The sequence below is a fragment of the Phytophthora ramorum genome, assembly GCF_020800215.1.
Source record: "Phytophthora ramorum isolate Pr-102 chromosome Unknown Phyram_PR-102_s0009, whole genome shotgun sequence".
Lineage (NCBI taxonomy): Eukaryota > Oomycota > Peronosporomycetes > Peronosporales > Peronosporaceae > Phytophthora > Phytophthora ramorum.
The window spans coordinates 153,762-181,288 of record NW_027150655.1 but is presented as its reverse complement, the minus strand read 5'-3'; the positions used below and the strand labels follow the sequence as shown (position 1 = coordinate 181,288).

The 27,527-nt window shown below is 56.7% G+C and overlaps 8 protein-coding genes across 8 annotated transcripts; 3 read left to right on the top strand and 5 right to left on the bottom strand.

Annotated features, from left to right (window-relative positions):
* Window positions 1–167: 167 nt before the first annotated feature.
* Window positions 168–5,237, top strand: KRP23_9789 (uncharacterized protein; the record flags this gene model as incomplete). The annotated part of the gene is made up of 1 exon (XM_067895388.1): window positions 168–5,237. One exon carries the CDS (start codon window positions 168–170, stop codon window positions 5,235–5,237), a length of 5,070 nt encoding a protein of 1,689 aa, XP_067741610.1.
* Window positions 5,238–5,296: 59 nt separating this feature from the next.
* KRP23_9788 (uncharacterized protein) lies at window positions 5,297–5,813 on the bottom strand (the record flags this gene model as incomplete). The annotated part of the gene is made up of 2 exons (XM_067895387.1): window positions 5,297–5,613; window positions 5,687–5,813. 2 exons carry the CDS (start codon window positions 5,811–5,813, stop codon window positions 5,297–5,299), a joined length of 444 nt encoding a protein of 147 aa, XP_067741609.1.
* Window positions 5,814–8,552: 2,739 nt separating this feature from the next.
* On the top strand, window positions 8,553–10,082 carry KRP23_9787 (uncharacterized protein; the record flags this gene model as incomplete). Its single annotated transcript, XM_067895386.1, has 1 exon — window positions 8,553–10,082. The coding sequence occupies one exon, from the start codon at window positions 8,553–8,555 to the stop codon at window positions 10,080–10,082; it is 1,530 nt and encodes a 509-aa protein (XP_067741608.1).
* A 189-nt stretch (window positions 10,083–10,271) lies between these two features.
* On the bottom strand, window positions 10,272–17,865 carry KRP23_9786 (Potassium voltage-gated channel subfamily H member 7; the record flags this gene model as incomplete). The annotated part of the gene is made up of 3 exons (XM_067895385.1): window positions 10,272–13,841; window positions 13,912–17,487; window positions 17,569–17,865. 3 exons carry the CDS (start codon window positions 17,863–17,865, stop codon window positions 10,272–10,274), a joined length of 7,443 nt encoding a protein of 2,480 aa, XP_067741607.1.
* Window positions 17,866–19,506: 1,641 nt separating this feature from the next.
* On the bottom strand, window positions 19,507–20,794 carry KRP23_9785 (putative protein phosphatase 2C 35; the record flags this gene model as incomplete). The annotated part of the gene is made up of 2 exons (XM_067895384.1): window positions 19,507–20,684; window positions 20,758–20,794. 2 exons carry the CDS (start codon window positions 20,792–20,794, stop codon window positions 19,507–19,509), a joined length of 1,215 nt encoding a protein of 404 aa, XP_067741606.1.
* A 768-nt stretch (window positions 20,795–21,562) lies between these two features.
* KRP23_9784 (uncharacterized protein) lies at window positions 21,563–22,516 on the top strand (the record flags this gene model as incomplete). Its single annotated transcript, XM_067895382.1, has 1 exon — window positions 21,563–22,516. One exon carries the CDS (start codon window positions 21,563–21,565, stop codon window positions 22,514–22,516), a length of 954 nt encoding a protein of 317 aa, XP_067741605.1.
* Window positions 22,517–22,834: 318 nt separating this feature from the next.
* On the bottom strand, window positions 22,835–23,500 carry KRP23_9783 (Heat stress transcription factor A-1a; the record flags this gene model as incomplete). The annotated part of the gene is made up of 1 exon (XM_067895381.1): window positions 22,835–23,500. One exon carries the CDS (start codon window positions 23,498–23,500, stop codon window positions 22,835–22,837), a length of 666 nt encoding a protein of 221 aa, XP_067741604.1.
* Window positions 23,501–24,406: 906 nt separating this feature from the next.
* On the bottom strand, window positions 24,407–27,274 carry KRP23_9782 (uncharacterized protein; the record flags this gene model as incomplete). The annotated part of the gene is made up of 1 exon (XM_067895380.1): window positions 24,407–27,274. The coding sequence occupies one exon, from the start codon at window positions 27,272–27,274 to the stop codon at window positions 24,407–24,409; it is 2,868 nt and encodes a 955-aa protein (XP_067741603.1).
* Window positions 27,275–27,527: the final 253 nt, after the last annotated feature.

The window sequence follows — 27,527 nt, the reverse complement described above, 5'->3', positions numbered from 1 at the left end:
CGTAACTCTGGCTGCGCGGGTCAGGGTGCATGCCGCGAGGCCTCGTCGGAATCCCCTGCGTTTGCGCTCTTTGCTGACGCCCAATTCCGCCGGATCGCGAGTCTGCAAGGCTCATTCGCATCCATTCTCTGTCTAGATCTCACTGTTTCTGCACGTCTAGAGCCGAGATGCGGCCGCTCCACTGGCTGCTGACGCTCGCGGCGCTGCTGCTGGGCGCGCGCTACTCGTGGGCTGTGCTGCTGTTGCTGCGCGCGACCTGGTGGATGGTCACGCGCCTGCTGCAGGTGGTCGTGCTGCTCGCGGGCAGCAGCAGCTTCTGGTGGCTGTTGCGCTCATACCAGTTGCAGAAGGAGCAGGAGCTACTGGATCACGCGCTGCTCAAGTTCAAGTTCTACAGTAGATACCGCAGCCGCGTGGGCAGCGGCCACTATAGCGGTGGCGCGAGGAGCAGCGGCAGCGTCGGAGGGGATTATTCCCTCTCTGCTGCAGCTTTTGGAGGCTCCATGACGGATGCAGGCTTCCAGCTCCGAGTACTCAAGAGACTGCCCATTGTGGCACACTTGCGCACGTCCTGGAGCTTGCCGTCCGAGATCTGTGAAGAGATCGGGGCGCTCGTCCAGCAGATTGTCAAAGACTACGTGAACTTTTGGTTCCAGGCTATTTCTCCCAATGAGGACTTTCCAAACGACGTAAAGTTTCTGTTGGCGGACTTGCTGGGTGCGATGGCGTCGCGTGTGCTGGAGATTGACCCGTCCCAGGCACTGACGATGGTGGCCAAGAGCCTGGAGCTCCTGAGGCTGCATCTCGGGTGGTTTCGAGAGGCTTATGCGCAGTTAGCGGATGAATACCCTAGTGTGTTTGAAGGCGACGAGAATGACTCCAATCTGCTCAAGCGGCAGGAATATGTCACGGCATTTGTACAGAGATCGCCGTTCGTTCACCCGGGCTGCGTGGGAACGGGAGCTCCGTCATCACCACAGGCGACAGTTACCCCACTGGCGCCTGGTGGTGGCAATGTGAGCAAGAAGAATGCGAGTGAAAATGCAGAGGCGGCTTACCTCCGACATGTAGCCACGCAGCTGTTAAATCAACTCAAGCCTCAACTCGGTCAACAGCAGGACGCCAACGTGTTCGTGTCCATCGCCATGAACTTGCTACGTGAAGTAACGGCTTTCAAGATCCTCAAGCCTTTGTCAGAGTATTCTCAGCCACGATACGCAAACGAGATCGTGCTGTCATGTCTCCAAGTGTTTGTCGATGAGAAAGATGTAGTGGGGCCGATGTCGCCAACGATGTCTTCAGGGAGCAATGGGGTTGGAATGGTGCCAACTTTGACGCTAAATAAACTACGGACCACGTCCAGCTTCCTGTACAAGGCAAGCAGGCGCAGCGGTGAACAAGCTGAAGCTGCTTTCCAGGCTGTGGTCGAGGCTGTAGCAAGTGCCGCGTCTTCAGCTGCAGCTGGTGCCGCGGAAATGGTATTTGAAGGAGACGACTGGGCCGATTCTACCAATCCATTTGCCTTTGGTAGTGCTGTGTTTGCCGGGTCCACTGGCGACAAGAAAGCCATGCCGTCGATTTTCGCAATGGACGATCGCCTGAATGTCGCCAAGGCGGCAAAAATGATGAATCCGCGTGGATTTATCCCAGGTGGGCTGCTGTCACACAAGATGACCGGTGAAAATAGCCGCATTGGCGCACACATGGATGATCTGAAGAACGCCAAGGCTAATATCGGTTCTAGTCTGAACTCGTCTATTGGCAAAGTTAAAAAGCGTTTCCGCACTCTTGGTAGTCACCAAATGGATCCCATGTCAACCCCTCCTCTCAGTGCGGGCGCAGGTGCTGCAGCACGTATGATTCGCAAGCCTGGGCAGCTATTGCAAAAGGCATGGAAACGAGGCGAATCCGGCGCCAGCTCACCTACCTCGTCGTTTGACGACGGCGCTGTTACGCCAACAGGCAGCAGTCGGGGTCGCAGCTATCCGCATACCATGGGATCATTAAACCCGCTGCTTAGCCCCATGGGTGACGATGAGGGTGAGACGACCCCGCGGACAGCGAGCGGGGATATGAAGATGGCAATGGTGCGAGATCGTGCAGTTGTTCATTTGGAAAAGGCAGTGATGAATTACACGAAGATGCATGACGAGTGCCCTGAGATGCGAAATTCAGCGCGCTCTCGTGAGCTGTACGATCTTTTGTCAGCGATGGAAGATGCTTTAATGCTAGGCTTTCGCGATCACGACTCGAAGACGCCATCCTCAGAAGACGACAATGGTAACGACAACAGAGAGCTGTCAACACCTCCAGTGACACCAGGTGCTAGGCGGCGCACTTCGTTGCCAGTGGCAACTTTTGATTTGGCATCTCCACGCCGTGACAGCATGGACACAGACCGAGGAAGTGACTCGGACGTGGATACAGACGACCATCCGTATTACTGGGAGTATATTGCGCGAGATAGGCCTGGTGCCGAACAGTTTAATTCTCACTGGAGATTTGTGGCGTCTCAATGCCCAAGTTGCAGCTCAAGCGAGTCGTTTGTTTCGACACGCGGAGTTCAATGGCTGTTGGCTGCACTAGAGAAAGGATCAGTGGGGACTTTCTGGACTGAGTTATACGCGCACAGCGATATCACGGAGACGTTTTACGAGAACTACGCTCTTTTGCTCGACGCTACCCTTATGGAATCCGCGCTGGGAGCATTGTCGCAGCTGGACAAACTTAAAGTATGTCTTGATGTCCCAACCCTTCTAGGCCGACAGAGCGATATCGACGAAGAACTCGGTGTTTCACCCTGTAGCCAATGGCGATCTCAAAGCATGGCCTCACCAAGCGCCCCAGTTCGTGTGCTGGAGCGAGTATGGGAGACTGAGCGTTATGTCCCCATGAACGGATGGGTAAAAGCAACCGACAAGAGGTGGCAGGATCTTCCGTCGTCAGAATGGATCTGGGAAGACGAATGGGCATTAGAAAATGCAGGAAATGATGCAGAGGAGTCGTCGGATAGTGAATCACCAAGCTCTGCGTGGGAATATGCCAAGACCTTCGAAGACAATTTCCACGAGAAGGAAAAGAAGTTTGACTCCGTGCGACGACGAAGGTGGGTCCGTCGACGATGTCAGCTACCCCCGGTTCTGGTAATAGCGTCTCCTCCAGTCTCCCCGACTACTTTTGGCGTGTCGTCTCCCGTGTCTTCAACAGTCCCTAATGGCTTGGGTAGGGCGCGAAAGCTAAAGCAGCGCTTCAACGCACTGACACGTGACAAGAAGAAAGAAAAGGGGGCAGCGTCGAAGAAGTCACTGCTGAGACGAAGATCAAAGAGTTTTGATAAAGAGATGCCCGACAGCCCAATCCGGGATTCGATGCTGGAAATGATGGAATCGGATGGTTCACAACACACGTCGACTAAAACCTCGGCTTTTATGAAGGCTCGTGCGTCCATTCCATCGCTGAGGCGTGGGATCTCCAATAAGAGCACCAAGTCTACCACGACGGATGCACAAGCGCTATCTTCAAAAGCTTCTATAGACGACGATCCTGCTGCTTTATACGACAACGATGAAGATGACGATGAAAACTTGTGCTTCCGCTGCTTGAAAGCTCTCCCAGCATCAAAGTCGGGTGCGGGAAGCTGCCAAAGTTGTCACCAGCGCGTGTGTACTTCTTGCTTGGATTTCTTCGCGTTTTTGGTGTACCCGCCTCCTCTTGAAGCTTCTAAGAAATCACGAGTATGTGGGAATTGCTACGATCGTCTCGTGAACAAGTACAAACTGCGTATAGACGCCCACGTAGGCAAGTACTTGATCAAGGAACGCGAACGCGAGCTACCGGATTTGTTCAGCTCCAGCACTTCCAACAACACCTCTGCTGGCAGTAGCGCCAATGGCAGCCCCCACCAGGCACTTTCTCCCTCGAGTAATGGTAGCGCTTCTGGGAGCTTTGGTGATCTATCTGCATCTGGACAGCCACTGAGCCCCTTGAGCCCGACTATTAGCCGAGCTGGGAGCTCTAAGTTCGAGATCACTGTAAAGGTGAAGGATGATAGTGCATACGCCTGGAGTGTAATCAAGACCTTCCACGACTTCGAGGTGTTGGAGAAGCAGTTGGCTGAAAAGCTGAAGAAGCAGGAGAAGAAGTGTGGGGTGGGCTGTCAGGCGTGCCACTTGAGAGGTGTCGATTACATGGAGATCGCTTCCATCAAGCCGTCCCTGAAGACGGTAACAGCCGCAACTCTAACGTACGAGAAGCGGTTGTACGTGTTGGAGCAATTCTTGCAGCAGTTGCTAACGTGCGATACGCTGTGCCAGAGCTCGGTTGTGCAGAAGTTCCTCTTATTGGCGAACGCATACGGCACGTCCCCCGCAGCAGGCAATCCGTCGTTGTCTGGATGGGAAGTAGAAAACTTGGCTTTTCCATCTGCATCAACCTCTACCGGTGGTACTCCAGGTGGGGGCAGTGGTGCTGGAGGAGGCGGCGCTGGCGGGGTGCTAGTTGAGAACGGCAAGTGGAAAAAGGGGCGGTGGATTGCACCGGACGCCAACTCGAAGGAGACGAAGATGCGTGTGTTGCAAAAGATCGAGGTGAGCCTGTTTGCCGTGCTAGGTGAGGTGTTCGAGTTCGACGGCATTGGCATGGTGCGCCGCCAGATCTTTTCGATGACGAGGTCTTTTATCAAGGCGTTCCTGGGCGCCTCGCACTTCCGAATGCTCGAGCGGCAATTCCTCTCTTTCACGGACCCGAAGAAGTTGTCCGGCTGGATCGGTGACTTGCGGTTGTACATATTCCCCGATTCAAGCGATGCCAACGCAGCGCCACCCCCTGCGCCCGACATGCAGGTTCTCCGCAAGGACTGCCTCGAGGCCATCCTCGCCAGTTTCCCGTCCAAGGCGCTGTCGCTCTTCGGCGACACGGCGTGCGAGAACGCAGCTCTAAAGTTACACGAGTTCCTGCAGCACGAGGTGTTTGTCAAGAACCTGCTCTTCAGCATCACGGACGAGCTGCTTCTGCACCTTTTCCCAGACTCGACAACCTTCAAGGGCAAGAAGGCACCCGGAGGGGCTCCACCCCCCGCGTCTCCCTCTGCGATTGCAGTCGCCACCACCATTGCCAAAGAAGCCGTCGCTGCGTCGATAGACGATGACGCGACAGGCCTGGTCACGCCGCCGTTGACACCAATTCTAGCAGCAGCCCCGGCACCAACTACAGAGAAGAAGTCCAAGATCGCCATCTAAACAGTAAATCAATTGGATGTGCTGGGCTTGCATAAAGGAATAAATGTGGCGATGCTAATCTATGAGTGCTGGACGACCGCCGCGGCCGTGGGGCGCTTGCGTCGGGTGCCGCCTTCCTCCTGGTCCTTGATGGATTTCTCCAGAGCCGACAGCTTCTGTGCCACGCGGCTTTTCTTCTTGGTACGCGCCTGCTGGTTGATCTCCTTGAGTCGCTCCTTGCCGTGCGCCTTCACGTCGCTCAGTGCCAGTTGCGTGCCTGCCTGCAGCACACGACTGGCCATGATGTTCTCCAGGTTCTGGTTGATGAAGGCCGTGACCGCCTTGCTGCCGTTGTTCTTCATGCCGCTGCAGCCGCGTCGGATCTCCGTCGTGGGATCTGATCAATAATGCAACATCAGTCAGTGAATCGAGTCTGGGTGTAGGAAGCAAAGGGCAAATGGTGCACGCACTCCCTTTCTTGGTGAACTTGGCCGCCGACTTCTTGTGCGAGTAGCTCACCGCCTTCTTGGAGGGCTTGGCGCCCGAGTTCTTCACGTCCTTCTTGCCCTTCTTGAGGTACCCTTTGCCCTGCGCCATCGTGCAACCGTTTGCTTATGACTGGTTGGCCAAGTGTGGCCTCACTATGTCCTATCTTAGCGCATATTGCCGATATGCGCTAAGGCAGTACCCATCGCTTTGACTTGTGACTTCACCGAAGCAAAGTTTTAGTGGTGGCTTCACCAGCGCGAACCCGAAGGCAATCGAGTATCATGCACGCAGACAGACTGCTGGACGGGGGCCATGACCTGCTCATTCCGCAATTCGACGCAAGTAGTTCAAGCGATGGACCGACCGTCCTGGTGGGACGACCACGTCGAGCCCCTCGCCGAGCGTTGCCGAGATCTTCTTGGAGCGGAGCGGCGAGCCAGGGGGCGGCGGTCTTGCCCTTTCGCTGCTGGCCACGTCATTCTTCGGTCTGAGCAACCAGTCTGTCCTGAGAAGAACCCCGATGCGCGATATCGACGTCGACACCATCTACAACTGCAGCAACACTGAGCTCGACCTTCAGCAAGTCTGGAATGAGGTCGTGACGCTATCATTTCTGGCTGTACCAAACAAACCCTCACGAACTACCTATCACTTGGAAGTGCACTCGGATTCGGTCTTGCTGACCCGCTGCCGCTTGCGCCAGTTCCTCTTCCCCCAGTTCCTCTTGCGCGACTGAAGGCGGTCAATGGAAGTAAAGCACCTGTCGATCTGGTTCTCCGCGCCGTACATGGCCACAGCGAATCCGTTCGGGCCATAGATGGAGATGAAGTCTCGTACGTCAGGATCGATGGCACAGACGCGAGAGCTACTCAATACTTGGGACACACAGGTAGGACTTGCCAGTCGGCTGTGGGAAACCCTCTTTGGTGTGGATGCCTTCATCGGGGCTGTTGTGGTAGCCGAAGTATCAAGGATGGAAGCGAGCTCGCTCGTCCAGAGAAACTCGGTTGCTTGGATCGCGATAAGAAACAGAAAGAGTTAAAACTGCAGCGCAAACAGAACCGAAACCTTCATACCTCTTGTTCCTGCCATCATTGACTAGCACAGCTCGCCGCCAGTTTTCGCAACAAGCGAATACACTGACGACCCGACGCAGTCTCAGATTGCATTATTGCTACCGTATGTAGCAACGCGGTCCCAACGTACACCATTTGCGGCAGCCAAGGGTCTTGGCTTGGCCCAATACCTTTTCCAGCGAGGCCATCTTGGCTCGATTGGACTCTCGTCTTTGCTGCGCTTGCACTGTTTGACGGACCGGTGGAGGCATCCTATCAGGTGCTGGTCCCTTTCGCGGGCTCGCACCGAGATGCACGTCGTGATTGAAGTGCAGCGGGTCAGGTCGTCTTCGACAGCGAGAACGTGACAGCAGAGAGCTCGTCGTCGCATTGCGGCGGGCGAGCTCTCGTTGAAGCTTTGACGGTGATTTGCGCTACGGCAAAGGCAACTTGGCACACGGCAGCGTGGTGTTTTCAAGCGCGCGACCGCAGCAGCAACTCGCACGACTGCAGCCGGGCAAGTCACTGTTGTGGCAACAGTGTTGTCGGCTGCAAACAGCAAAACCCCGAGCAAAAAGTGGGCATGAAGACACTCGGCATACACTTGAGTGCGTTACCTTTTGACTCACACCCGTGTCAAGATGGCGGTGCCGCCGCTAAGCGCCTTATTCCACTAACTTAGGGCGGAAAGCGATATGTGGCTGGCGTCGCCTGCATGACGGCTATCCATCCATGCTAGTCGCGACGCTGGACGCGAAAAAGATGTAAGATCTTACGACACTCGCCGCCACGTTGGACATGGCTGCAGGCTCAAGAAAGCTGCGCCAACCGCTGGCGGAGACTGTGTGGATAGCTCATTTCGATGGTGCTCGTCGCCGCCATCGTCGCGAGCCACACAAGCGTCAAGCTGTCGCCGAGTAACGCTGACAACATTTAATTGCCGCTGCGACTAAAAGCAGGCTGTCCACGCCGCTTTTCCAACGTCGCCACATCCTGGCGAATTGGACACCCAGGACCGGTGGCGGCGTTCGCTGCGTTTCAGCTGCAGCTTGTCCTTCCAGTGCGCGCTTGCCGCAGTAATGCACGAGGTTCCACCCCCGCCTCAAGTGGGGCCAGGCTTGTTGCCCTGCTTGAGCCTGCAACGCCGCTCTATCCCGACGTTGACGCTCGCTCGGCCGATGGCAGCAGCCCGTGTTTATCTCGCCTCGCCCCAGCTGGCGAGGGAAGGCACGTGCGCACGGCATTGGCAACGCGAGCGCGGGATGGGTGTCAACACTGGCAGAGGGCACGACAGTCGTGCGGTTGCACGGGGGCGAGCACTGATGCGAGTCAAAAGCGGTCAGGTTGCTGCTTGATCGGAGACTTGTCCGAGATACTTTCGAGGCTTTCGGACTTCTTGTCGCATGGAGGTCGTCGGCTGCAGCAGGATGCACAAGGAGCGCTTGAGTCGCACATGAGTGAAAGGAGCGATCGCTTGCTTGACTGAGAAGAAGCTCCGTCCGATAGCGATGGAAGTGAGCGGCGATGATTTTCCCGTTCGAGTCCGTCTCAGAAGCCTATGTCCCGCAGCTGGTTGCATCTGTACACAGAGATTCTGTAGAGGCTGCGTCGTCGCGTTGCGCGTTGCCCCCTTTTGCGTCTCAAAATCCAGCCGGTCCCGTGAACTGGCTCGCGCGCGCAGGTCTGATCGATTGATGTGCTTCTGCTCCCAATTCCCAATTTGCCTTCTCGTGTGCACTTCGCGTTCGGGTTCGCAGATTACACAGACTCGCGTCTACCCCCGTCCTCAAGCATGAAGGTCTTCTCGACTCTGGCGCTCACGGCCTCCCTCGCCGTGGCCGTGCGCGCGCAGTCGACCGAGTCCAGCGCCGGCACGGTCGAGGCCTCGTCGGCGGCCACGTCCGACTCGTCCACCTCGACCACGACGTCCAGTACCTCAACCACGACGACGTCCAGCGGCTCTGCCGCTAACGACTTCATGAGCTCCCTGTCGGCGGGCTCGTCATCGGGCGCCGTGGAGGCCCAGTCGGACGCCTACCACTTCTCCCCCGTGCACGTGGTGCAGGCGCGTGTGCAGAGCGACATGCCCGCGTGGAACGATGAGCTGCAGCGCTTCGTGTCGACGTACTACGACGACGCCACGGAGGCCTACGTGGGGCTCATGGACACGGTGAACACGGCGTCCGTGGAGGGTGCGCTCATGTACGTGCAGGCCGAGGGCATTAACTACGATACGCGCTCGACCGAGGAGCGTTGCACGCGCAAGAACGACATGGCGTACGTCGTGTTCTACGAATTTGCCATTGCGCAGACGAACGAGACGCTCGCGCTATACGAGGACGCGGCCAGCCAGAACGAGTACGGCACGATGCTTGCCATGGACTCGGGCCGCTGCACGCCCAGCTCCACTACGTCCTCGGGCGGCGAGGGGTTCCCCACGGCTTGCTACTACTTTAACGGCGACGAGGGCGAACCGGAGGTCGGGCCCTTTATTGGTGGCACGACCAAGGAGACGGACCCGCGCGCGCCCTACCCGAACAACGTGTGGTACTCGTTCCCCAACTCGTGTCCACTCGAGGAGTGGAGCGACAAGACGTCCGAGTGCCGCGCCAGCACCCGCCAGGGACTGTGCGACGTAGGCGTCATGCCCGATGGCATTAGCTGCACGTTCGGGTACCGTGTGCTGGGCTTCATCCTGATCGACGACCTCGTGGGGATCACGTCCATGGTGAGCAACACGACGGGCGAGACGTACGCCAACTTCACGGAGTTCTGCGAGGACGGCGGCGTCGAGTTCGAGGCCACGACGGACGGTGTGTGGATCGACGGCCTGTCGTTCTGGGAAAACCCGCAGGACGAAGACGCCAACTCGGAGCGCGCCACGAAGCTGGTCGAGGCCTACTACAACCTGACGAACGGTCTCATTGAGACGTCGGGCCTGGACTCGTCTATCATCGAGCACATGCTGCCTCTGCCCACCCCCGCGGAGCTCGCGGCCGAGAACCCGGCGTGCTACCTCAACGTGAAGAAGTGTAACTCGGACTACGGCTGCCAGCGTGAGCTCTACGGCTCCACGTGCACGGTCTGCAACTCGACGTCGGACGCGTGTGAGACCGCCCCCAGTGACTGGACGTTCCCCACTCTGGAGAAGGCTGTGGGCGAGAACGGCGGTACCGGAGACGCGTCCGCGGACAGCTCGTCCACCAAGGACTCGACATCGTCGGGCGCAGACGGATCGAGCTCGAGTGGCGCCGCCATGAACGGCGTGTCGACGGTGTTCGTCTCGACGCTGCTGGCTCTGGCCACGGCCCTTTTCTTCTAGATGCCAAGTGAGTGAGCTGCTGCTGCTGCTGCAAACGCATTGACCGACGTAGATGAGGGCAGGAGCAAGTGGAATGAAACTTTTGATTCTGTTTGTAGTTTTAACGCTCGAGTGTTGAATTGAAAGTGAGCTCATTGCAGTCGAAGGAAGGGGTTAGTAACCAGTGCAAACGATGTTGAATCTGCTTTGCTAGTCCTGGTCCGTGGTCACTTTCGCGGGTGTCCGCGTCATGACCCACGCGCTCACACTGTTGCTTCGTTCGTGCGGGAACTCGTCCAGGATGGCTTCGAACCGCTTGCTCGTTAGCACGAACAAACTTGTCACGCACAGCGCCACGCACGTCGCATTGCGCGGCGTGCCAAACAGCAGCGAGCGCTCGCCGAAGTAGTCGAACGGACCTTTGTAGATTTTCTCCTCGCGCTCCGTCAGGTCGTTGATGTCGGTCACGGCTCCGGTGGGCGACATTAGCGCCACGAGGCTTTTCTGCCGCTTCTTGAAGACTGCCGGGTCCGATTTCTTCGACTTGCGCTTGCGAATCGATGCGCGCATACTCACCCTCACCCACTCGTTAACGGAGACCATGGAGGCCTCATCTTTGCCAGGAGGAGGTTCGTCGTCTTCTTCCTCAACATCAACAGCACCATCTGCAGCTGGAGGCTTTCGCCTTCGCACGGCCGAGATGAGAACGATGCCGCTTTCGACGATGTAGAGACTTCGCTCCATGTCGCCGCGCTGGATGATGACATCGTTGCGCACGAAGGACTCGTGCTGCAGAGCTGCGATAATCGCCCGAGCAAAGGTGGGGTCGCAGCGCGTGATGAGAGCCACGTTCTTGAGCAAACTCGAGTGCACGTGCTGCGCCAAGTCTTGCCTGACAGAAGGCGGCAGGCCTCGGAGTAGATCCCGTTCATGGCGACCCCGACTCTCGCGCCACGAGAGAGCGAAGTACACCTGCATCTGTCGCCACGTATCGGTTGGAAAGCGGTGGAAGCGCAGGAAGTGGCCGACCTGAGCCACCTTCTCCTCGTATTCGGCACGCCGACCCAGCTCCATGTCGAAGTACTTGTAAAAGCCACCCGAAAGCATACTGAAGATGACCACCGAGATGAAGATCACAGCCATCGTGACCAAAGTCTCCTGCGCGTTCATGGGGATGATGTCTCCGTAGCAAACTGTTGTGATGGCGCCAATACTGAAGTGGTACGTGCGTAGGTACGATTGAAGAATCGGCACCTTGCGAATGTCTGCCAAATTGCGGACGCCACTTCCAAACACCAGCATGTCTGGCGTGGTGAGCCATGACTGCTCTCCGTCGTCGTAGGCCAAGTACGACACGCCGTAGAATAAGCACGACAGCCAATGCGTCCCCAACAAGAAGTCGACAGCGAGACGAACGAGGTAGCAAGTGCCTGCTGTCAAGCCTCGTACCCGCCTGTCGTACAGCAGAAAGCGCTGTAGTTGGTCACTCAGCGGTCGCAGGTGCACGATGCGCAGGAACCGGTTAATGCGCAAGAAAGCAAACGTGTGCCAGTTCAGCAGCCCGCCCATCGGAGCAAAACCGAGAGGCCACTCGGACGTCGTCGCAGGTGGGGGCGCGTATCCCGCTTGCCTCAGACCCACCACGAACACGAACATGAGAATTTCCACTGGCAGCATCGACAGCACATCCACCAAGTACCAGCCGTAGCGCCAGTAGTGCCGAGCGATTCGCTCCGGGTCCGTCACAAGCTCACCGCCGCGGGTCGTGTACACGAAGTAGTTGCGGTGCAGCACGAAGTCCACAACGCACGCCGCGTCGGCAATCAAATACTCGAAGGCGTACCAAACGATGACAACAGTTTGATTGTCGGCTTCGTTCAAAATGCCATCCAGAAAGCCGATTTGGAACGGAATCATCACCAAGTAGTAGAACGTCACCGCCAGCATGAAGGCGGCCCAAATGTCTCGGAAACGGGAATTTTGGTCAAACCGCACACCTCGCACGACTGGCGTCGGCCAAATAGAGTATGGCGAGTTTTCGAGCGCAAGCTGAGTATCGGCCGAGACAAATGGAGAAACTTTTCTGCTTTTTCTTCGCCACCACCGCGACCACCGTGAATTTGAGAGTTTTCTGGACCCCGCAGTCTGAGCGAGCATCGTAGGATGGAAGGAACGCGTCTTCACATCAGTCGGTGCGGTGGTCATGCGCTGTTCGAGGATACGCACTTCCGAGGGGGACAGCTGAAACTTTGACTGCATGTTGGTGGGGTCCGATTGGATGGAGTGTCGTCGCTTGACATTCATTCGAATGCTCACTGCGATCTCCTTGAGCTGGGCCGATCGCGTCTCGTTATACGAAGGCGGCACACATATCGAAGACCGTCGTCGCGTGACCCTCCTTGCTGCCCCATCCACCACTCGAATACTACGTAAGTCCTCTTGTACATGTCCCCAGGCTACGTGAAAGAGCTGGATAGCGCGAAGGCGCTTCTCGTGGCGCTTCCAGCGTAGTTCGGTACTTGCTGACAGTCGGGCAAATGGTTGCCTTGGTTCTTCGTCTGGTATTGAGTTGGGAGGTGCCCACGCTGGAGGAAACGTTGATGAAGGAGGTTTGCCGGATTCCAAGGCCAACACCGGTGATATACTAATTGGCTGCACAGGCGTTGACACGAGGGCATCAGGAATTCCGAATGTTTGCTCACGAGCGCTCCGATATGACTCCATTATGCTTCGACACGAGTCCAGTATGTCTCTTTCTGCAATCTCAGAGGCAGACGACGACACGTCCGGTGTTGATATACGCCGTCGAAATGCACTAACCGGTCCTCGCATCACTGTTGGAAGCAGAGAGTTGGCTCCACTGTTACTGCTTCTGCCAGTGACCCCACTTCTCGATGCGCGTCTGAGCATGGATTCCCTTAGTTTGGAGCTCTTCTGGACGAAGGCCCGCAAGAACGGGATCGATCGGCGCTTTGGTCCTAGCGCCGGAACAGGTGTGTCGTTCTTGATGTAGAAATTCTTAGCAATGTTCAAAAATCCCCAAGCTGTTTGCCTGTACTTGCGTGTGACCACTGCAAGCACAGCCTGCTCCACTTGTGCACGCACGCTAGGAGGCCACAAGCGATCCCATGCGCGACGGTGTAGCTGCAGGACTTGGCAAGTTTGCACTGCTCGAACGAAAAAGAGCCGTCTCGAACCGGGGAGAAAGAAGGCAAACTCACCAAAAAGAGCTCCATCCGTGAGCGCACCGTACACGATTCCAGTTCGGGGTGCAACTCGCTCAGCGCAGCCACGTTTGAGAATGTACAGTCGAGTACCTACGCGGTTAGACTCGCAAATTATGTCACCAGGCAGGTAGATCTCGAGAACGAGTGCACGGGCCACAACTTCCAGTTGCGCAAGACTTAGCGCTGCAAACTCGGGTAAAGGCTGCAGCAGACCATTGTACATTTCTCCTGCAACAAGTGCTCGTAGTGTACCAGGCAGGTCTCGAAAGGTGGAATGCAGCCCCAACTCCAGCTGGCACGCTGCCTTAATGGATAGACCTTTCATCGCGCGCTGTCGCAGACGGTCGGGTAATGCTCGCTGCTTTGCATATTGCTGAAAGTCCTCCACGCGGTCGTTGCGCTGCTTGCGCGCCTTGTCGAGTGTAATCATCAACGCGTTAATGCGCCCAATGACTTGCCCGATGAAAACCCACCCAAGTACACACGTGAAAAGCTCGTAGAACGACTCTAGGAAGTTGCGCGCCAAGATATCGCCGAAGCAGTCCACAGTAAACTACGGTCAAATACAAATCTGTTAGATCACACCGAATGAGTGAGCCACAAAGGCAAAGGCTAATACTTACGGCAGATAGGCACCAGTACATGGAGCGGATATAGTGCACGGTTGGGTTGTTTGGGTTCTGCTTTAGTACCAAGTCCACTGAGACCCAACTTGTTGTGACGAGTCCGGACTCGAGTTGCACCCAGCCTATTAGGTAGTAGATGCTACCAATGTAATGAGCTGTGGACACAAATATGAGGAAAAACTTGACCAGGTCGAAAACACTTAAAAGCACCGCGTTGCCGTGCAAAAATCGTTCCTGGATCTCTGTGTGGATTTCCTGAAGCAGTTCACCAAGTTGCAAGCAACGCAAAAGCCGTGGTAACCGAGAAGCAGTCATACCAAAGGTGTCTCCACGGTAGTATATCGGAAGCATCCCCAGGCAGTCTTGCCAGAAGCGACCACTTGAACGGTAGTGGCGCTTAATGGCCTCTGGATCAAGTACAGGCTCGCTAAACTCGGTAAAACCTAAGTGGCCGAACTTGAGGTACACGTCGGCAAATAGTAACACGTCCAGTATGTAGTCGATCCCGGTTAGCCACGCCATGGTAGCAGCTTCCGGGTACGGGAGGAACGCCAGCCGAAAAATGATAACGTAAAAGTTGTACACGAGAATGAAACCAATTGTACGGTGCCACCAGCGTGCGAAAGTCTTGGTTGGGTCCACCACGCGTGCTCCGCGTTTTTCCAGCTTCGACTTACTGCTATCAACGTAGAGAGATGTGCAGGTCCCCAACACGCGTACGATTTTCTTGTTGCTCTCACCTTGAAAGTTAGCGCTATGAGCAGCGACCAAGCTTCGAGTCCTTTCACGAAGCTCCACTTTTCGTGCTCGAAGACGTGCCACATGCTGCGGGAAGCGAGTGGTCAAAGCTAAGAAGTCACGGCGCCGTATTACGGCTACGCGTGCGCTTGATACCACACGAATACTAACCTCGTACACCTTAGGAATATCGGCTAAACTCTCCTCACCGAAGTAGTCATGCTGTTTCAAAACTGAGATCGGAACGGGGGCTGCGTCAGCTACCGTAGGGTCCCTCATTGCGCCCATGGTCAGCTTTAAGCTTCCATACCGAAACAGTTTAGGTAGCCGCTCGCTTGTTGTCTTCACTAGTATCGGCTTCATCATAGGAAGCGATGTTGTAATTGAAGATCGCTGCGACGTAACCGAGGAGCGAGATCGCACGGAATAGCCTTCCTCTTCTATACCTTGAAATAGCGGGCGGATATGTGGTCTCACTGGTGATGCTCCATCCTTCAAACGAAATGTTGATGCTGCCATCCGTGCACCATCACGAGTGCGTTTCATAGCTGCATTGGCCACAAGGTGAATAGATTTTCTAGCTAGGCGACTAGCAGAAAAAATCTTGGTCGGCGTTGTGACTGGTTCCAGAGGCACGGGTGGCAGTAAGCACTCGAGTTCCCCGCTGAGGACTACAAAAAACTCGCCCGCCAAATGACCTTCTTTGATTACCATCACGTTTCGCAAGAAGTGCTCGCACGTAACAATGAGTGCTAGCTGTTGCATGAACAGTGCTGCATCCCCATTGTTGCTTGCTGTGCGGGGGCCGCGATCCTCAACAAAGAGCGCACAGCGACGCAAGTCTGGTGCGTACAATTGGGATGAGACGGCGCGACGCAACGAGCGAGGTAAATGCTCAAACAGCTCCAGGTCGCCCACCGCGCTGCCGTTCAACTTCCACTTTGCTTCATAGTAGCTGCGTACGGTGCGCTTTGTAGCCTCTGATACTGAGGCCATACTAGGACTCATCAAAAGCACGTTAATCCCTTCGATTCGGTCGTGCCTAATGGTTGTGAGAACGTTGATCTGCGCTAACACGCTTGATAGAGCACAACTAGTAATGTAGCAAATGTTAGCGCCGAAGAAGATCCAGAGCGCATCGACAATGCACTCACGCGTCGTAAATGCCACGATATCGCCAAACCCCACAGTGGAAAGAATCACAATACTCCATAGCATTGAACGCAGATACGGAGCGTCCATATCAAAAGCGCTGCGGTCGTACATGTACCAGGTGCAGTTATCGAAACGGCTGGCATCCTCGAGACATTGAGACAGTGGAATTGATCTGGGCATCACTCCATTGGCTGGCAGGCCACCCTCGAACGAAGTCCTGTCCGCTACAGCGAAGAAAATGCAGGCTGCTGTGTGAGCCATTGACGTGCAAAAGACCACCACGTCTGAAAGGAGCTGAATTGCGGGTCCGTAACCGCGTCCTGCTAGCACTCCGTGCAGTTTACCACGTAATTTTCTTACGCGCAGCAGTCGTAGCAGTCGTAGACATCTAAGGACATGGATGCTGCGCCTGCTGAACAATTCTTTAGGTAATATGTCCCAGACAAGTGCAGCAGGTGCAAGCCCAATGATCTCTAACACGAGACTGTCATGCTGCAAGTATAGTTGGAAAATCTGTGAACTTCGTGTCGCTAGACCTGGATTGGGTGCATCCAATGAAGAACCCACTGCGGGGCCATTCTCTCCACTTCGAGCCGAGGTAGCAAGGAAGTCGTCATTGATTTCAACTCCAGCATACAGCCTGACAAAATAACGTGCCCTCAAGCACAGGTCGACGTAGAAAAAAAACTCTACGCAAAGCGAGGCGAGAAAGGTAGCAATCTGAAAACTTCGTGGAGTTGTGCCATCACTGGTATCACCCGCAACACCATTTAGAAGCCCAAACCCGCGTTGGAAGGCGAGGTGATACGGCACTTCAGCGAGAAGGTATAGCATTAGGATGCACTCTGCAAGTGCCCATTGCTGCCTGAACGCCGAATTTGGCATCCGCCACTTAGGTACCTTGCTCACGATTAGCTGTGTTAGACTGCTGGATAAAGTACGATCGGACTCTAGGTCTGCAGCAGCAGCAGAGATAGCAGCCGCAGCATTGCGCAGCTTCCGTGCCTCGACAGCCTGTAGAAGAAGACTGCCGTGTCCAAAGACCTTGGAATGTCGTGCTCGTGTCTTCATTGACGTCACCGAATCAACGCGCTCTTCCGACACGTTGCCGAATGTTGAAGTGCGGTCGTCTACAGTAGCCAGCGTTTTCGTGCCAAACTTCTGCAGCAGCAGTGAAGCATACACCAACTTCGAGAAATGTTTCGCCAGCGCAGCTTTAAACGACTTTGAAGGAAGATACCAAACCTCACAGAAAGTAGCAGCCTCCAGTCGGTGCCGTGCTAAGTGATGCTCAAAAAGTGCGTATTCGGCGTAGGCATCACCTGCCATGATGCGACCGATTGATTTACCTCGCGCGTCAACCAGTCGCACCTCTCCACAGGCCACAATAAACATCTCGTCTGTTTCTCCAGGTTGTAGTAGCATTTGCCCAGGAGCGTACACATCACGTACTAGTGACCCCATGATAGTGCGCAAGAAGGCACCTTTTCGCCGTCGAAAAATTGTGAGCGGCGCGATGGCTTTATAACGCACATAGTGGGAGCACTGGGTGCGATAATGTGGCGGTAAAGCTGCCAGAATCAGTTCTTCTTCCACGCCATTGCGGGTCCGTTGCATGTACTGAAAGTATGTGTCCACTGAGTTCACAAGCTGCCTCGGGGCCTTTCGAGCTACTAAAAACTATAGTACATGCAGAGAGAAAGACCATCAGAATAAAAGAAACTCGACATCTGTTCACGTCGGCTCAGTCGAATCACTTACCTGAAGAGCTTGGTCAAGGCGTGTGCTGATATTGCTGGTCAAATTGGCATCTTTGTGTGTGAAGTAGAACGTATACGCTGTTAGAATAGCTGTGACCCAGAGACCAGCGAAAAACTGTACAATGATTCGGTAGCCCGTCTCGATCAATGTGACGGGTATAACGTCTCCTTGGCCCAGTGTGACCACGGTCTTACAAGCCCAGTAGATTGTGCGCACATATTGTCGAAAATACGAGGCATTCTCCAAGCGATCACGAAGTACCCAGCAGCCAGATGATTCGAGAGTCGGCGAGCACATCGTGAAGTCCAAGCCGCATTCCCAATGCGCTAAGAGCATGTAACCAGAGGCTGAGACGTGACAAAAGTACAAACCGTTCACAAAGAGTACTACGGCATTGGCCACGGTGCCCGAAGTCAGTTGCTGGGGAATATTTCCGATCGCTGCTGCCAGTTGCGGGCCCAATCGTATGCGCGCAGAAGGGAAGCGTAAAAGTCCAAAAACGTGGAGAATGTTGACATGCTGGCCGCGCAAAATGAGCAGCATCAATAATTCCCACGGAACGCAGTACATCAGCAGGAACATCCATGCGAAAAACCCTCCAGGCGCAGCTCTCCTCTTGCCATCGCTCGTGGAACTTCGGATACTTCGGTTGCTGTTAGGATTTGTGTTGCCTTCCTCATCATCGTCATCGCCTTGATTTAGCGGAGCTAGCTCAGATTGGCTCACTCTTTGACGGAATAATAGCCGCGCACCGATTGATAATTCTTTGCGAGAATTCCAGAGGCGCAAGGGGCTGCCGGCCACGTCAATGACGGTGAACAAAACAAGTTCTGCTAACCAAGCATCGTAGTGTACGGCACTTTGCCACGGGTCGAAATAGAACCCCACACGCAGTGGAGTACTCAGCAAAATGTACACCGAGTCCGCAAAACTTGCAGCGGCCAAGATGTTTGCTGGTGTACACCACTTTTTCCGCGCTAGAATCCACCGTCCGAATCGTTCAACCACGACAATCAGAGCGCGTGATCGCTGCCTTCGCTTTTGGGTCCCCAACGAAATACGTGAAGCCTGACGCTCATCGCCTTCAGTTGGTTTTGGTAGCACTCGTATCGCCCGGGTTAGCCCTTGCGATAAACTCGGGAAAATTGAGGTTCGCCGCGGCACAGAAAGGTTGGAGAGCCCGATTCGTTTGGCGTCTTGCACGATTTTCTTCTCGAGGACGTCGTGCACAGGAGCTTGCGGCAGAATGATGCCGCTCACCGCATGATCCCGGAACTCGGACAACCCAGGCCACTCGTGCTTCACCATCCCAGCATCCACACACCCGGCGTATTCGGGCTGATAACGCACTGCCGAGAGGGCTCACGATTGTTGACTGATGTTAGCACAGACGAACGACAGCAAGAACCCCCAGTGTGTTTGCCCACAGCGCTGAGGAAGGCGGAGCGGCTCGTGCTAGGACTATTTTTGCGTCCACGATGGCAAACCACCACAGGACATCCGTTTCGCGATGAAGAGTCTGCACACCTTCACTAAACACACTGGCAAAACAGTCACCATCGGTTAGTCCACGAAACTTTTGCATCGTCACTACAAGAACATCGCATGCCTTACTCTGAATAAATATACTTCGCGTGCGCCTGCCTCGGAAATCAATGTTCTATCTCGTCTTAGCCCCGTCGTCGTGTTGATGTCATGGTCTCAGGAATGGCGAGGGACCCAAGCGAGACCGTCTTCAAAGTACCGCATGGACGGCGACTTCAGCTTGGAAAAATAGTCGCTTTCTGCACAGCGGTACATCAAACTGCTTCTCTTCAGCCTGAACTTGGGCACTGATCTGCTTGCGGTAGCATTCGCCGCACAAATGCCGTCGAGTCACTGGCAGCGTCGTGCAACCAGCCCAATGTGCAGCCAGTCTGCATTTCTGGTTGTGTTTGCTCAGAAAAAAACAACGGCCGCAGTGATATCATCCACCACATCCTCTTCAGCATCCCACCGATCGCACGCTTCCTCGACGAGAGCGGTGCATGCCTCCTGCGGCGACAACCCCGAGTCTATAATGCACGCGCCCACAAATTCGATGCACTCATCTGTCGTCATGAACTCCCAAATGCCGTCGCTGGCCAGCACCGCAAATGCGGCGGGGCGCCCCCCGTTCTTGGCGTCACCGCTGCTAAAGTCCAGCCTCTCGACCGTTGTTACATCGGGCTCCGCTGTCACGCCGACCGTTTTGGCAACCGAGTCGCCGAACGAGCGAGACATGGCTAGCCCAGGCATGTCCACGTCCTGCAGCCAAACTCGATAGGAGCCCCACTCAAACACGCGTCCGTTGTTTCGTTCAATCCGCGCGCACTCCTCGGGGTCGTCCGGTTTGTGGTCTTTGGTCTCGCACTGCAGCACGTAGCGCTGCTCCTCGTGGGTGTATCGAGCGACGACAGCTCGACTGTCGCCGAGGTTGGCGATAAATACGTTCCTGTCGCGCACAAGCATGGCGACGGCCGTGGTGCCACTCACACTGACGTCAATGGCGCTGGCCTCCAGTTTGTCCACGACCGTCCGCGCCGCTCGCTGGAACGCGTCCGCCACGACGTCGTTGGCCTTGCCCGTCGGCCCATTGTTCTCAGTAGATAGCTCGTCAGCAACCGCTCGATGGTACTGCTCCCGTACAAAGTGACTCACGAAGGCTCCCTGGGGGCCGTGGCCGTCAAAGACCGAGAAGAAGGTGGCGCCGCTGTCTCCGCCCAGGGCGTCGCACACGCAGAAGCTGTCCTGGTTCTCCTTGCGTCGTCGCAGCGGGTCGTTGCCTGCTCTGCACCTCGTGCCCCACGTGACTCGCCCGTTGAGGGACCTGTAGCCTCCGTCCCGCACGCCCGTAAATTCGAGCAACTCCACTCTGTCGGCGTCCAGCGCCAGTCCGGGGACGCCTCCTCCATACACGAGCAGGTCGTGAGTCTGCGTCTCCGCCTCTGGCGTCTCCGTCTGCTGCTGCGGCTTGGAAAGTCCCGCGGCCGATGAGACGTCGTTCGGGTCCAGCACCAGCAGCGTCGTCTTGGCCCGCGAGAGGCGTCGGGATTGCCGCGGCGTCTCGTCGTGGGCGTCTCCGAGCATGAGCAGGTCTGTAGGTGGATGCGGGTAAGAGGATTGTTAGCGTTTAGGACACCAGCATGGGGAAGAGAAGAGCCTCCTTGCCTTCGTCCAGACAGACTTTGGTGAGGATGCAGCCCATTCGTCCGGCGACGGCGCGCTGCGCTTCAACTTGGGCGGTGAAGAGCGAGACGGGACGTGGCGATGGAGTGTTGAGGTCTCTTGAAACGACTCTACGCTTTATTGGGCGGAATGGCTCAATATCGGGGCAGTGAGATATGAGAACCCGGGCTCGGCTTGTGTGGACGGCTGCGACAGCTGCGTGGAGAGGAAAATGCAGTGTTGGTGTTGTCCTGGGGGGGCTGGTTTGTGGTTGCCTAACGCAGGTGGTCAGTCGACCAGCGCAAACCTTGGCGAGATGGGCGTTGCTGAGCTAGTGTGCTGTCGTTGGCGCTGGACTGGAGTATGAAGGAGATTGCCTTGCCTCGATGTGTGTTGCCAGCAGAGACTCGCCTGCGAGCTCCTGTCATTATCAAGCGTGTGTGCACAGTATAGCAGCACCCAGCAACGTGCTGTGCATACTTGCAGGCGGCTGCAAAGAGTGAGCCGTGGTTGGCTTCGAGTATTCCTACACAGCGTGACTTGCCCAACCGATGTATATGTCGAGCGGAGACATCAGACTCGCCTTCGTAATCCCACAGAGAAGTAAACACCAACACGTCATTCCGATTGCTGCAGCTCTCGCTACTTCCTTTCGTCTGTCAGCCTCGTGTGCATTGCGCACTACCAGCAACTTCCACTTCTACAACAAGTGGTTAATCGATCTCGCTTCAACTTCAACGCGCGTCGTACCGTTTTCTGCCAGTTCTTGTCCGTCGAATATTTGCTCGGCATTTCAGAATCTGTACCCATGGTGCTGTTCGTCGAGTCCGAGGCGCTGCGGCTGCTGGATCTGTACATGGCGCTGCGCGCCGAGCCGCACAACGTGACGAACGGCGGCGTGTTGCTCAAGCAGCGTGCGCGCGAGGAGCTGACGCGCCAGCTAAACGCGAGCTTCGCGCGGGGGACGCCATGGACCGAGGGCCAAGTGTCTGTCAAGTTCAAGAACCTGCGCGGCGAGTACGCGGAGCTCAAGTGGTTGAGCGCGCAGCCAGGCTTCCGCGCGGACGGCGCGGGGCTCTCAGACGACTGGTGGCGCGACGTCAAGAGCCGGCGGCCGAAGTGTCACGCGTTCAAGGGGAAGCTGCCGTGGGCATTCGAGAGCAAGATGCAGCTCATCCTGGGCGATGCGGAGAAGCAGCAGCAGATGGTGAAGGAGGGGGATGAAGTACAGGACAAGGAGCAGGAGCAGGAGGAGCAGCCCATTGGTGAGCAAGTTGCAGAGCAGGAGGAGGTCCAACAGAACGACGAGGCGGAAGCTGCTCCTCCAGCTTCGATTCCGTCTCCGCGCAGGCCACAGCACAAGCGGAAGCGCGACAATGACGACCAGCGCAGGGACAGTGGAGACTGGGAACAGGGCAGTGAGACGACGCAGAGTTTCGACGGAGGGGAGAGGAGTCAGGGCTACGGACGGTCCCTGTCGAGGTCGGTGGAGCACAGTGCGGTGGCGGCCGCTGGCATGGCGCGTGGCTTCCAGGACCTCACGGTCATGTTCCAGGACGAGGCAGCTCGGTGTCGCGCCTTGGAGCAGCAATCCGCGCGCAACGGTAGGGAGCCTCCGTCCCTCGCTGACCAGCGAAGTGTGCTGCTGGCCATCGCGCACTCGCTTGAGCACAGCACGCGCGCCACCGCTGACATGGCCAAAGGATATCGCGAGCTGGTGAGCGCCTTCGTGCGGGAGACGGATGTCCAGCGGGAGTTGTAGCTGGCCACTGAGCTCAGCTATGGGAAATTTAATTGCGACGGCGACGCACATCAGGTGACAGCACTCGCTTCAACCCAGACGCGGCGTCAGAGTGTCCAGTGGCCTCCGCACCGAGGAGGAGGAAGCCTCAGGATGAGGTGCATGCCACGAAGAGATATGAATCCTGGCTGGGGTTGTGACCTCTTCTCCCGCGACGGTGCGGCAGATAATCAGGCTGTGGATGTAGGTAGAGATACAAGTGATTGCTTTCGCCTTACTTACAGACGTGGTTGCTGCCCTGCTCTCTCTCGCAGCTACAGACTACAGAGGACTAGGTACTTACAGAGACGTCGAGGGCACGAACTCGGCGAAGCACTTGCGCGAGCTCATGGGGTTCATGGTGTAGGGCGCCACGGCCACTGGCGGCGGGTACATGTACATGTAGGCGTCGTCCGCGGGCGGCAGCAGGCAGTCGATCCAGTCGAACGGCTCAGGGCCCACGGCTCCATTGCCGCTGCTGAGATCGTAGCTCCTGGCGTAGGATTCGACCGGCGCTGCCATGTTGAAGCTGCAGTAGCGTCGAGGTTGCTGCTGCTGCTTGAGCATAAGGTCGCCGTCCATCGAGGGCAGGCGACCGCCGGACAGCGGCAGGTACGCGCTGTCGGCGGTCGGCTCCTTCTTCCAGTAGGGTGCAACCTGCGCCACCGCTCGGGGCCGGTACTTGGGCAGCGCGTGCGGACTGAGCGACTTCTTGCGCGTGATCCGCCACGCGAGCTCGGGCTGGTCGCGCAGGAAAAAGTCGTTGGAGAAGGTGCAAACGACGGCCTTGGACTTGGTCCACTTGCGGAAGCTGAAGTAGTTGAGTTGGCGCTGGAAGCTCGTGTACTTGCAGTGCTTGAAGTACTTGGGCAGCACGCGCGCCATCATCTCGTGCATGTCGTGGATCTCGAAGGCGCGGCCGTCGGGTGTCCAGCGGAGAACGGCGTCGCTCTCGTCCTGCAGCATGCGGCGCAGGCTCTTGAGGAACGGAGCCACGTCGCGCGGCGTGTCGTTGGAGCTGCTGGTGTCGCACTGCATTGTGGATGGCGGTGGTGGGAGACTGGGGCTGTCAGTGGCGTGGCGCTTGTTCGGGACGAAGCGAATTCAAACCTGAGCCATCGTTCGCGGGGCTTCCGCGATGGTCGCTCTGCCGGAGTGCTGGCTACACGCAGGCTGACACACGCGACGCCACTCTGGCGTGTTCTCGCGGTCCATCCTCGGCCCCGCTCGTCACTAGATGATGAAGGTAATCTGTACCGGCTTGTTGTGGAGACCGCTTCAACTTGCCCCATTGGTCCCACCAGCCTGATTCGCGCCGATGGTCCCTCGGCGACGCCAGTCGTGCGGCCGCGGATGCTCCCAGTCAATTTGCACAAGAGCAGCGAGCAGTCATCGCCACGGCATTCAGCCAGCCGCCCGCTTCAGCTAGTCGTCGCGTCGCGCTTCGAACTTCCGGCAGGATATGCTTCAGCGTACAATATAATAACAGAAACAACAGTGGCGAATCGATGCACATGTTCACGGACAGACAAGAAGCGCTCCGCCTTCACCATCACTGCTGCTGTCCTACCCGCTTGTAAATGGCAGCCACCAGCAAGTTATACCTGCAAGTAAGCGACGGCCCCAACAAAGCGAAGACACCGACCGTACTACTCCGAACGCCATCGTGACCGTCCGTCTAGCTTGGTGCTACTGCGATCACCGGAGCCTCGCCTCGCCTCGCCCAAGCAATGCGCACCCAGAGCAGCGCTGTCGTCGTCGGCGCGAAGCATTTTTTCGGTCGCCGATCGTGTTAAAGGCACTTCAACTTCCGCCTTAGAAGGCAAAGCACTGTATAAAAAAATTCCCTACCTATGATTCCTGTCTCCTACCCTAGGCGGTGGACGTCGCATTTGGCACTGCAGTCGGCGCTGGCGTCTTCACCACGTACACCTTCCGGACCTGCTTGGGTCTCGCCTTCGAGGCCTTCGCAGCTGGGACCTTCTCCACAGCCTGAGCCGCTGACCCGGCAGGGTCGCCATTTGCCCGTCCGGTGCTTTGTCGCTTACCGGTCTTCTTCTTTCGTTCTGCAGCGTCTGCAGTCTCCTTCCGATCGCTTGATTTGCGGCTCGGATGACCGGTGTTTTGCTTCCTGGGCTGCAGTTCTCGCTTCGCCTCCGTCGTCGCTTTCGCAGACTGAGATTTCTTTTTTGGCAGTGGAGACTCAGCTGGGGCCTCCCCAGCAACCTGCTCAGACTGAGCGGGTTTCACGACTGGCTGCTCAGACACCACCTTCTGCTTATACTCCTTGGCTCTGGGCCTGGACTGCTTCGCTTGCTTCTGCTTGCTGTCCTTGCTAGCCTTCCCACGCGGCTTGGACGAAAGTTGCGTGTCAACCTGTTTCGACGCCGTGCCAAAGGTTTCTCGAACCTCCTCCCCCTTGCTCTGCTCAGCTCCACGCTCCTCTGATGCTGGCGCATGTGGGTTATTTTTCTCATCAACGAACGCAGCGGCTCGAGCGGCTGCCTCCCCGGAGGCCAGTCGTTGGCGCAGTTTTTTCTTCTCAGATAGCACAACACGCCGTGACTTGACGGTCTCGAAGCCATCCTCCTCCTGGCTCACCTCGATACCTTCTTTCTCTTCCGTGATCCGCACCACGTTGCCGTTGGCGCCTTCCGCAATCTGCTTCAGTAGCGCCACTTCCGTGGGGGCCACCTTCTGCGCGCTGGTAAACTGGACCATGTGACCTGAAGAAGGTGTATTGCCTCCAGTCGCTCGTCGGTCATTTCGCGTCGAAGTAGCGGTGTGCTTGCCACGCTCAGCACGAGTATCAGAAGCAGCATTCGGTGGGTTTGGGCGCTGTTGTGTCTGGGACATAGTGGATTGCTTTGAACGGGGATCACGCTTGGACTTGGTTGCACGAGGGGCGGGCCGCTTCGCTGTTGCGCGCGCGCATTCCTTCTTCGCACTACCAGCGACCTGCTCGGCGAGAACCGCACCCGACGAGATCGAAGACGAGGTCTCGCTACCAACCTCCTGCACCGTGATAACAGCGATGACAGCAACGGGGGCTTTCTCTTCACATCCGGGTTTCTCACTGTTGTTGGTTTTTGGAGACGCTGTTTTTGATTCTGCCTCTGGCTTGCGCGTATTGCTTGGCTTGGTAGTGCTTTGTAACTGTATTGTAGGGGTGTTTGCAGCCTCTCGGGGTTTCCCTCCGCTTCGACTACTCTGTCGTTTGGCTGCACTTGAGCTAGCCTTGTCTTCAGCTCTTACCATGGCACCAGTCTTCGGATCGAAGAGCATCTTCGGGCGTTTAAGGAGTTGAACTTGCTGCGAGCGAATGGGGCTACTGCTCGCGCATGAGTTGGATGAGGAATCCGTGTTACTTTTGGCTGTCTCGGCAACGGGAGTGGATGGCTCGTCCGTGCGGTGTTGAGCTCTCCAAGCACGCTCAGGTTCACGATCCGCTGATGTCAAGCTGTGCCAGTTCATCGCTCTTGCAGGCGTCGCATCCGCTGCCAACGGAGGCGTCGTGGGGGATGGAGAAGGGGAAGCCGACGCTGGAGACTGGGTCAGTGAACGGTGAGGCCGCGGAGTATGCAAGCGAGAGCCTTCGGGACCATGAAGTGGGGCGGGCGACGACGAGCGCTCGCTCCGACGTCCTAATCGACCGCTACTCCAATCCATGCGATGCGGACTGTGGCTCAAAACACGGTCGCGATCACCAGACGCCACCATGTCGAAACGCGCATCGCTGCGACTGAAGTGAGTATGGCTGTCATTGGGGGCGGGTGAGATCGCACTATTGTCGGACTCGTACAGTCGGCGTTCTCGACCAGATCCATCGTCGTAGCGGCCACGCGAGCAGCGGTCGTCTTCGTCTCGAGAGTATCGATCCCTAGACCAGCGCTCGTCGTCGTCTCGTCCATAGCGGCCTCGTGACCAACGATCGTCTTCACCGTATCGGTCACGAGACCAGCGGTCATCATGCAAAGGGCGATGCATCTCCTCCTGCTCGCCAAAATGGGCCCAACGGCCCGTGGCTCTTCCATGATGTTGCTCCGCCTGCTGCGGACCCATGGAATGCGACCTGTCCGCAGCAGAGGCATGCCCTTGTCCGTGATGCATCTGTGCGTCTTCCACTGCTCCCTTCAAGTCCGGGAACTCTCTTTCCTTCTGCATCTGACGGCGGACGTTATTCCGGAAGATATCATGCTCGACGGCGTCGTCTCCCCAGCGTCCGGAGTTCTCAGCCGCCACCTTGGGACGAGCAGCCGCACTTGCAGTATGGAGATGTTCAGCCACACTCTCAGGGGTCCAGACCTGCTCGGACACTGCTGCGGGTGCCTCCACTTCAGCAGAAATCGGCGCAGACTCGGACGTCTCGCTATCCTCGGGGTTTTGCTGCTTATGAGCGTTCTCAGCCCAGTTGGAGCCCGCTGGCACGAGACTCACGTGCGCGTCGTGCACTTGGCTCTCTCGCTTCAGACTGGGCGTGTTGATGGGCGCGGGGGGCGCCGCGGCCGCTCGCCCGAGCACGAGCATGCGGCTGTTGGGGCGCTGCAGCGGGCCGGCGGCATGGTCGGGCAGAGGCTTCGACCGCAGCGGCGCCTTGAAGACGGCGCTGAGGTTGCGACTGGAGAACTTGGCCTTGGGCTTGGCGGTTGTTGTCATAAGCGGTGGCAGAGTGGGGCAGATCTCGAGCTGGTGACGCTTGAGCTTCTCTTGGTACTTTCGGTTGTGAGCCGAGTTCAACATAGCACCGCGAGAAAATCACGGAAGAAGGCCGGTTAATACGGTACGAATATAATATAGAAGGGTTTTTGATGTCATCAACCTAAGCTAGCGACCGTAAAATACGCGGAGATAGATTATGACAGGTCATTCGTGTTTCTATCCGTTTCGGCTTGAAAATGGCGGTGCAATACCTGATTGTCGCGCTCCGATGTGTTCATGATTGCACAAGAAGCTGCTACCCGAGCTCGAGGCGCTTGTGGGGATTGCAGTCGCA